General features: G+C 37.2%; 2 protein-coding genes across 2 annotated transcripts; one reads left to right on the top strand and one right to left on the bottom strand.

The window, feature by feature from the left end:
• The first annotated feature begins 6 nt into the window (after window positions 1–6).
• On the top strand, window positions 7–4,734 carry FKBP7 (FK506 binding protein 7). Its single transcript, XM_010151232.1, has 4 exons — window positions 7–45; window positions 1,574–1,725; window positions 3,973–4,106; window positions 4,376–4,734. The coding sequence occupies exons 2-4, from the start codon at window positions 1,650–1,652 to the stop codon at window positions 4,535–4,537; spliced, it is 372 nt and encodes a 123-aa protein (XP_010149534.1). The 5' UTR covers window positions 7–45; window positions 1,574–1,649; the 3' UTR covers window positions 4,538–4,734.
• Window positions 4,735–6,405: 1,671 nt separating this feature from the next.
• LOC104509331 (pejvakin-like) lies at window positions 6,406–8,175 on the bottom strand (the record flags this gene model as incomplete). The annotated part of the gene is made up of 2 exons (XM_010151233.1): window positions 6,406–6,716; window positions 8,071–8,175. Coding segments are annotated over 2 exons (416 nt in total), but the record flags the coding sequence as incomplete, so codon positions are not given.
• Between the last annotated feature and the right edge of the window lie 1,557 nt (window positions 8,176–9,732).

Genomic DNA, 9,732 nt, shown 5'->3' with positions numbered 1-9,732 from the left:
CTATGACGGTTTCCTGGCCAGCGACGGGTCGAAGTTCTACTGCAGGTGGGCCCCCCGGGCACGGGGTGGGCTGGAAGGGGAGGCAGGCCCTAGCCCGGCCGTCTACGTGGCACAGGCTGCCCGGCCCCAGGCCCCGCGGGTCCCACTTACCCCTCCGCCGGCTAAGCAGGACCAGCTGCTCCGTGTGCTCTGTGTGGGCACAGCTTGAGGTCCATGCTAACCACGGTAGCATTAGTGATCTCCCCATCTCAGCCTTTATTTTTCCTCATCCGAGTGCTGAAGGATTTACCGAGGGTCCAGCACTTCAGACTGGTCCAAAGCCATGCTTCAGACTGGCAGCTGTCGCCAGCGAAGGGGACCAACTGGAAGAGTTCCCAAGGTGTAGCCCACACCTCATGGGAGAGCCCGTTTGTCAGGACGAAGAATAACCAAACCGCTGTGTTACCTCCTGCCATGGCCCGTGCTGTAATCTGTGCAGAAGGAATCGGGTTTGGAGGAGGAGGTCCTGGTAGGGACGCAGACTACTTTAGACAGAACTTGAATACGGCATGCACTTTTCCACAGGGGCATTGTGCAGGGCAGCCACGTTACGCTAACAGTTTGCAGGCTTTACACTGCTTCCCTCCTTGATTTGTGCTGCCTACCTCTTTGTCCCAGAGTCTGCATTCAGGCATTCGCTTTTTCATTTTGTCCCGTCCATCTACAGGCTGTTTCAGCTTGGTTTAGCTTGCTTTGCACACCAGTTTCTGTGCAAAAGCTTTGTTTTCACAGTGCCTTGCTTTTAATCCTGCTAGGGAGGCAGGGCTCATCTGTGCAGAGCTAGAGGAGAGTCTTTTCTTCCCTTCAGGTATTTGTCAGATCAGACAGTAGCCTAGTTTATTACAAAATCATGATTTGTTCCCCCCACTTGTATAATTTAAGAAAAAAGCAATATAGGATAATTTCACATTTAGCAGTACCATCTTAATTGGTTTTTTTTTTGCCTGTTGAAGTGACTGATTTTGGCACATACAGTGTTCACCTCTGACTTTTGAGCTACATGCTGCTGTGTCACTGTTCAGTGCAGTTCCAGTACAGGGGACCACCTCCTATGACCAGAAACTGGCTCAAGCATTGACTGTCTAAGCTGAACAGAGCGGTAGGTGGGCACACAGAACTGTAGCCAAGATTGTCAGGTTGCCCCAGTGCATGCTCCATCCCATCCTACAGTGATGTGAACTGCTGAAGACGTTTTCGCTTCCTAGCAGTGAATTGCTGGCAGCATTCCTCTTCTCACAAACTTCCTGCAGTGGCACCTTGTTTCTAGCATGCAGTGTATGTGATCAGGGAGATCGGATGTTTTTGTAAGAAGTTAGGGTTTTTCTTGGTTTTTTGATTCTGAAAGGAGGTTGCCCTTCACACAGCTCAAGATTTGACCTTAAATTAATTATAAATATAGCAGTATTATATGCTTGCACTCTAAACATTCCTGTGCTTTAGTAATCTAATGTCTGTTTTCACTGATTGTTATTTTTATATATAAAAGAATAAAATATTGAATTCACTGTTATCCACTCAAAATTTTTTTCAATAGTCGGACGCAACATGAAGGTCATCCAAAATGGTTCGTTCTGGGTGTTGGACAAGTCATAAAAGGGTTAGATATTGCTATGATGAATATGTGTCCTGGAGAAAAACGGAAAGTGATCATTCCTCCATCGTTAGCGTATGGACAGCAAGGATACGGTAAAAAAGAAGCTTTGATGCTAAACTTTGTCTTTCCTCTGTTTTACCCTTTCAAACGTACGGTATTGTTAATTACTATAATAATTAGTACTCCATTATTTTTGGAGGCACTGAAGGTGATGAGTGCAGCGGTGCAGCCCAGTCCTGCTCATTCCTATGCAGTTTAAGTAGTCCTCAATGTAGGCCCACACCAGGCTTTGCAGTCTGCATTAGAATTCAGTACGTGGCACCCAATGTGCTTTTCCGAGTTTTGCCAAAACATCAAAAACAAAGACAGCAAAAGGAAGATCTTCAGGATTCGTATCAGCATTTTTTGTCTTATCTATTAAGTTCGATTCCTGTTTAGTTTCTGTTATTTGACTCTTACCTGCTTAGCCATTTAATGACATTGTATCTTCTGAGCAAAATGGAGTGTAATCCAGTGCATGCCACAGAATTAATCTAAGTAGAAATAATTTCTTTAAAATACTGCTTACATTCTGGATAGTTAATGGTCAGTATCGTCGGAGTACATAATAATCGCAACAGTACAGCACATGAAATCCGATTTGAATTTATAATGCCTAAGTGTGCAGTCTACTTCAAAAAAAAAAGTTCCAGTCAGAGTTTTATGCAGTGTTTCAGCACTAAGGTAACTTAAATTCAGCTCTGACTTGGATGTAGTATTTTCTGTGAAAAGGTAGGTCCTGCTCCATAATAATTGTTAGGCAGTGGTAATATATCAGAATTCCATGCACCACTTTTGTCTTTCACACAATTCCATTGTAGCTAGTGAAGTCTACTAGGAATAAATTTTTCCCCTTGAACATAATGTTTAGTAAGTAAGGCAAGGACAAACACTGACACAAATAAAAGTATGTTCTTTACCTCTAATACTAGTGTTAACTGTTTGTTCTAGGTAGCACTTCAAGAAAGTATTATTTTCCTGCAGCACACCTGTCCTCTGTCTCAGCGTATGCCTGCATGCTGGGGAAGATGCCTGCCTAATCTTGAATTAGAAAAGATGCATGTGGCTTTCTAAATCTTTACATAACTTTCCTTTGTTGGTATGTATATTTGTAAACCACTGGCACCGAGTTCTAGTATTGTATCTTTCTTTTGTAAGTAGTATGTAAACCATGATTTAGATACAGACATATTTAAAACTTGTATATTTTTAAGGCTTGTAAAATTAAAGTCTTTTGAACTCTGAAAACTGACATTATTACTACGGCTATTTTAGATGAGTAGTGTGAGTAATAGTTTTGTTTTACCTTCTTCAGTTTTAGTTCAGTTTATGAAGGACAGGCACAAGCTCAAAATTCTGAGGTTACAATGTCATGCTTACTGGCTTAGGCTATAAATAGAAGCAACTTGCATGTTTACATTTTAATTTTACACTGCATGATTTCTTGATGCTTTTTTGGCACTACATTTAGACCTCATCAGTTTGTTACTGTCTCTCTTCTGTTCCCTTTTTTTCCAGATGCATGATACATTGACCTGTGTTTATAGGTGTTTTTACATCAAATACTAGAAAATGCTTTGACACAGGAATGTCTAACTTTTTTTTTTTTCCTTTCAGAGATTTGATGAAATATTCCAGCAATTTGTAGTTGGGGTTTTTTGGTTGGTTTTATTGTTTTGGGTTTTTGTGTGGTTTTGGGGTTTTTGGGGTATTTTTGTGAATCAGATGACTTACATACTACTGCTTCTTTCTCATGAGTTGTATATTTTAAATACTATTTTACATCAAGTCCTTTAAACACAGGTAAAATTCATAGTAAGTTGGTGAAATCTGATATTGCCTGCTTGTTTCTTCAGACAGAAAATACACACGAGCATTGGTCTATTACTGTATTTTTTTTTAAATCAGATTGCAGATATGTAATAAAGGCATACATCTTAGAATCAGTCTCTCAATAAGCCCCATCATATGACAGTATGGGAAAGAAATACTTGTTTTTCATGATAACACAAACCCTTATCTTAATTTTTAAAAGTACCTGAATTGATATGAGCAATATAACTTTGTTTTAGGGAAGTATATTGTTTGCAAATCTCTCTCAAAACCATTTATCTCACACAATCTGAACAATCTTCCTATCTAGCTGTGTAGTATTTGAATTCAGAGCTTAATCTGACTATTAATACAGCCTTTTGTAATAACAAAATAAGACACACTACATATGAATTTATCATACATGTGATCTCTGACCATAGTGTCTGACATCTTAAATGCCTTTTTTTTTTTTCTTATATTTGTAGCACAGGGCAAGATTCCACCCAATGCAACACTGATCTTTGAGATTGAGCTTTATGCAGTAAACAAGGGACCTCGCAGTGTTGAAGCATTTAATCAGATAGACAAGGACAGTGACAAGAAGCTCTCTGAACTTGAGGTAACATGATGTAACTGATTTGGAATACATAATTCATAAAAATGTAGGTATAGTTGCAACAGCATAATGGAAAGCTTCTGTATGCTTACACAAACTACACTGTGCAAGGTGGAAAATTGCTTGGATTAACACATTAGTGTATCTCAGTCCTGCTGGGAAACAAGCTTTAGATGTGTCTGTTCTGGAGTCACAGTAACACATGTATATTCCAAGTGTCCTTGAAGGTGGCTGTTGAGTACTGACAGAATGCTTGGGCTTTTTTCTTCTAGATAAGCCAGTATTTGAAAGAAGAATTTGCAAGAGATGGCAAAAAACGTGATCCCTCAGTCCATGATGAAATCTTAGCTGATATATTTAAGAAGAATGACCATGATGGAGATGGTTTCATATCAGCAAAAGAGTACAATGTCTACCAGCATGATGAACTCTAAGTACTTAAAAAATCTTTGACTATTTTCTGGACACTGAATTTTAAATAATAAGACTTTGTCACAGAACTTTTGTATTATTTTTTATAATGGCATCTTTTTATATCTCTTAAGGTGACTGTAAAAATTTTTATTTTTAACATTCATCTAATAAAATGTGTTAGATACTTCAAAAGAAAGAAATAAAATTGGGAAACACCATGATATATTATTAGTGGTTCCTGTGTCATGTCCTAATCTATGGTTTTGCATAGTAGTCTTTTCTCACTGTGTAAAATACTCATGAAAATAATTATCTTTGTCTTATCAAGCACACAAAAATGGTTCCAGTATCTGTTGACATCTTTAGAACATAACTGATGCATACTTCTCAATCCCCTGTAAAATAAAAGGGGGAAACAAAATCCCGGGAAAGTAAGTCTGTTAAGCCTCTGCAGGTTCCTAGGCTGGCTTGTTGAGGAATTGCCATGTGCAGCAAATTTAACTATAAAAGGCTTAAAAATAAATTAACACTGTGGAACATCAAGATAAAAACACAAAGGTTTTTAAAGCAACTTCAAGTAACCTCTTGGATGTAATATTAACATGAATAATGTGGTAGTCATGAAAAAGCACTTTTTAAGTGGGTTTTTGAACTTTGATTTAATAATTTTACTAAGTTAGCCAGTTTATTTAACAGCAGCACATTAAAAATCTACGCTGTCATGAGTTACTTGGATGAGCTGGAAGATGATGGGAGAAACTATAAACTGAAGTAGTTATTTGGACATCATTCTGGTTTCCCTCACTTCAGAAAAATAGGAAGTCGCTGCAAGAGTTAATAGACAGGACTTCAGGGGAGTTAACTGTTCTGCCCTGCAGATGTCACCGTGAGACTTCTGTGAGGTACTGCACTCTTCTGGGAAAAGCAATGGCTGTATTCATTTCAATGTGTCATAATCAGTTGCACACAGTGAAAGTGGCAGCACAAGTAAAAGCTTCCATACCTGGGTTGTCCTTAAAATCATTCAAAAAGGTAGAAAAACATTTTTAAATTGGTTTTCCCAGTTTAAAATAGCTTTGACCGTATACTAACAGCACACTCCCAATCTCGGTATTGGATGCAATTCCGTAGTGCCCTCTCGTGTTTATAGTCTCAGCAACACAGACCTAATTTTCCGTGGTTGAGATCTACAGGTTAAAGACCTTCACACCCCTGAAGTCTTGTCAGAAGGGTGTAGTTGTGTTATTTTTGTAAGCTTCCAAAACAATTTTTTTGTCTGAACACGTAAATTCAAAAGCAGCTGTGACCTAAAATCCAAATGCAGAAGGTGGCCTGGCTGGTACTTTTTAGTAACTTAAACAAACTGTTGACATATGGTAATGACATCCTAACATGAAACGCCTATCCCTAGTCTTAGTTGCTCCCTTTTGTCAATGAAACGTTAGACTGAGCTAAGTTTTAGCATGTTTTTTAATCTGATACTTTAATTAAATATTCATAAGAACACTAAATTATTTACAAATACTCTCAATTTACGATCATATGCCAGAGTAGATAAAGGCATCATTTTGGGGTTTAACGATTGTGTAAACAACTTAGGTTCTAGCATATATTTTGATATTAGGAAAGTGCAGTTTAAAAGTACATTTTTTTCATTATCATGATAATGAAAGGAGAGGGGTCTGGAAAGAAGAAAAGCAATGTCAGGAATGCATGAAGGCATTTTCAAGTAAAAGGTCATTGACTGTGAAGCAAACAATTTGACCGTAATAGTGTTCTAGAATGTTTTGCATGTTCACTATTTTGCATTTCAACCATTTCAGTCATATTTACTAATTCTGAAAAGTTTGTGGCACAGTTAAGCCCATGTTTGTGACAAGGCACTTACCTAGCTCAGTTCCTTTACTCTCTTATGCCAGAGGTCAAAACAGGGCACAGCATGCAGTCGTACATACTTTTGTCCATTAAAAGAACACTCGAGGCATCCATAGACTGTCTCCCTTTTAGAACTTCCCATTCCACAAAGGACACAGGGGCCTTTTGGGATGTTGTTATTAAGTAAATTAATTCGGATATGAGACCCTTCTCTGAGATAGCTTGTAGAGACATCAGTCATGCTCGCAGCTTTTTCATAATAATCTGTAAAAAGGTCCTCCAAGTAAGCATCAGAGTTAGCAGTGGTATCCACTACTCTTTTATCTGAAAAAGAATGCACAAAAAGAAGCAGCGATGATTTGCTGTTGCATTATGAAGTTTCCAAAACAATCTGTCAATCTAGTTATGAAAATAACAACTGATTCGTTAAACCATTCTGAACATGCCACACTGTAGTTTACTTCCCATCGAAAGCCCTGCATGATGAAAATGTTTCTTTAATTTCACAAAATACAGTGACAAAAGCCACCATTTTTTTGCACATGACCTGTGTCATCATAATATTTTTAGAAATGCACATAAAAGATAGGCATAAGGAAAGCTTTTGAAAAATGGGTTCCAAAGCAAATCACAGAGGCATACGTGCCTGTTTCACCATTTTTCTTCTTGCATTTCTAGTTCTAGCTCCTAAAAATTGTGAAGTCATTTTTTTCCTAGTATTTATAGAAACACCAGTACTTAAAAGCTTTAGAAAATTTGGAGGACTCCTAGCAGATTTCGGAGCAGCCAAATGCCCCAGGAAGACATCGCTTTTGGAACTACCTACCTTTTCTCCTCTCTCTTGAGGGACTGATCAGTTTAGATCGGATGACAAACTTTAGGCAGCTACAGCTACTGAGAGGCATCATACCCACTGAGGATTTGTTCCCTTAGCATGGACTGGAGCAGCACTGAAGTCTTGGTGCATAAAACCCCTTTGATCAAAAATGGGACACATGGAGCAAGGACACCTATACAGAGCAGCCTTTAGAAGAAAGTATCTACTGCCCAAAATTTATCTTCATACTGATTTGCAGATTTTCCAAACACTCAGACCAAGGAATGTTAAAAGTATAGTATCTTGTTCTGAAGAACTTACAGCTACATACAGTAATAGTGTTGTTGGATGTTGTGTTCATATCAGATTGAGAAAAGAGAAGTATGATGGTATCTTCCCCATGTCCCTGCCACATGAACATATAGTCTAAAGAGTACCTTCAAATATTTAATTAATATTGTTTGATATTTAAACTTAAAGTTTGCTCTGGAATACAATTTACAGATGATCACTTGTATTGCATAACATGCTGTAAATGGCAAGCATATGAAATAGGCTTAACGTTAACTGAAGTTAGTTGTTTAATTACTCCATACCATTTTATCATCAGCCATAAACTTTTATTTTAAGATCTTTACAGTTTTAATGAACAGCAATACCAAAAATTTGTTATTTGTGAGTCAGATTCTCAAATACAAATTTTAATAACTTTACAATCATTTCAATACGCAAGAAATTGAGGTACATTTTCCATCAAAATTTTCTTCTCCAAATGTTCATCTTGCACACAAATTAAAGTAACAGAAACACACTCCTCATGCATCAACTAAGACATTTGGATATAAGTATCAAAAGTCATACTTCGGTGAAACAGATTAGTCTTTAGCCTCCTTAATTTGGTCAGTGAAGATGATCCAGATTTCTCTTTTTCAAAACCTCCTTTTGAAATTGGAGTCACACAGAGTTCTGTAAAAATTAAAAGTAAGTTTTTAGAAGAACAAAATATAAAACCAGTAATTGCACAACAGAGTTTGATATGCTTTCTAACCTGTAAAGGCAACAGTGATTAAGTTCAGCTTTTCTAATGTTTTAATGGCTCGTACCACTTTTTTAAAACAGGTCTGCACACGGTAATAGCCCATAGAATCCAGTGACGCACGCTCAGTGGGGATTTGAAAATGTTGGTGGCTTTCAACACACATCAGCAGAGTTTGGTTTAGTTTTTACACAACTTATGGCCATGTTGAGGGACTAAGACAGTCAATATCATATAAATTGAAGTCCCACTCCTGAAGGAAAAACATTTCTGTGTTTTCATTTGAAACATATGAAAAATAATAAGCAAGGCTGTAAGCACTGTAGTCATCTATTCCACCACCGAATGAAGTACTAGAACTATTTTTTCTAATAAAAATAAGTGTCACCTACGTTTCTACCCATAACTTGAAAGAAAACCTTTAAAGTGAAATATAAGGATAATCAATTACAGGGAACTGAAAACACATTTTAAGTTTTCTCAATTGAGAAGTCTAAATATGTAAATACAAATAACAGCTTCATTAATTATTTCACTGATAATGACTTTAGCAAAACCATTGTGCATCAACCTACCATTGCATAAATGTTAAATAAAATACTTCCAAGATTGAAATTAAAGTTGAGCATTGTAGAGGTGAATATAAGGAACTACCACATCATATTCTCTCTTTTACTTTCAGTCCAGTAACTATGCCTGGTTTGGAATGTGTTTAAAGTTTTTACAGAAAGGTAAAGATGTATCTCGGAGTTCAGTAATAAGGTGCTTTACAATGCAGATTTCCTAACATGGAAGGCTTATTCGGTGCATGCCAAAGGGTACAGCACTATTTTCAACTTGAAAACAGTGCTGTGCAGATCTGCAGAGGCAGAGATTACTTCTCTATCCAGGTCTTTTATCTTGCTGTTTATAGAAAGCCACAATGTTACAGAGATGCAATTCCTGAAGAGTTGAGCGACCCTCAGAGAGGTTCCTGTATGCAAGTACATGTGAATCTGGTGGTTAGAACTTAATAAACTTTATCTAACATTAGCCAGTGGGGAATTTTGCATTTGATATTACCAAGTACTAGATCAAATCCTAAAATTGACTTTCTGGGTTATTACAAACAATATTGATAACACTGATAATGTTATAAGGTACACTTTAATTAGTGCAAATAACATAAATACCTAAGCACCATCCTTTCCCTAAAAGGAGAAATCTTTACAGGAGCTATGATTTTTTTTTTTAATTAATTTTCAGTAATTATTATTTTTTTCAGAATATCTTAAATACCTATAGGTGGTAATAGTGCATCAGACTGAAATTAAAGCCCCAGCAGAAAAATGTTACCTTAGTTAAGAAGTCCCGCACACTCTCTTTTTTACTTAGGTCTTTTTACTTGCCTATTTTATGCAAAACTGATCAGATGGTCTCATAAGCCTGTTCCTTACGGACTAGAAATATAAAGAAGTCATTTAGGACGGGCAGCTGACGTCATCTAC

Source organism: Eurypyga helias, unplaced genomic scaffold (assembly GCF_000690775.1).
Source record: "Eurypyga helias isolate BGI_N326 unplaced genomic scaffold, ASM69077v1 Scaffold45434, whole genome shotgun sequence".
Lineage (NCBI taxonomy): Eukaryota > Metazoa > Chordata > Aves > Eurypygiformes > Eurypygidae > Eurypyga > Eurypyga helias.
The sequence above is the reverse complement of the archived record's forward strand: the minus strand, read 5'-3'. Positions and strand labels throughout refer to the sequence as shown.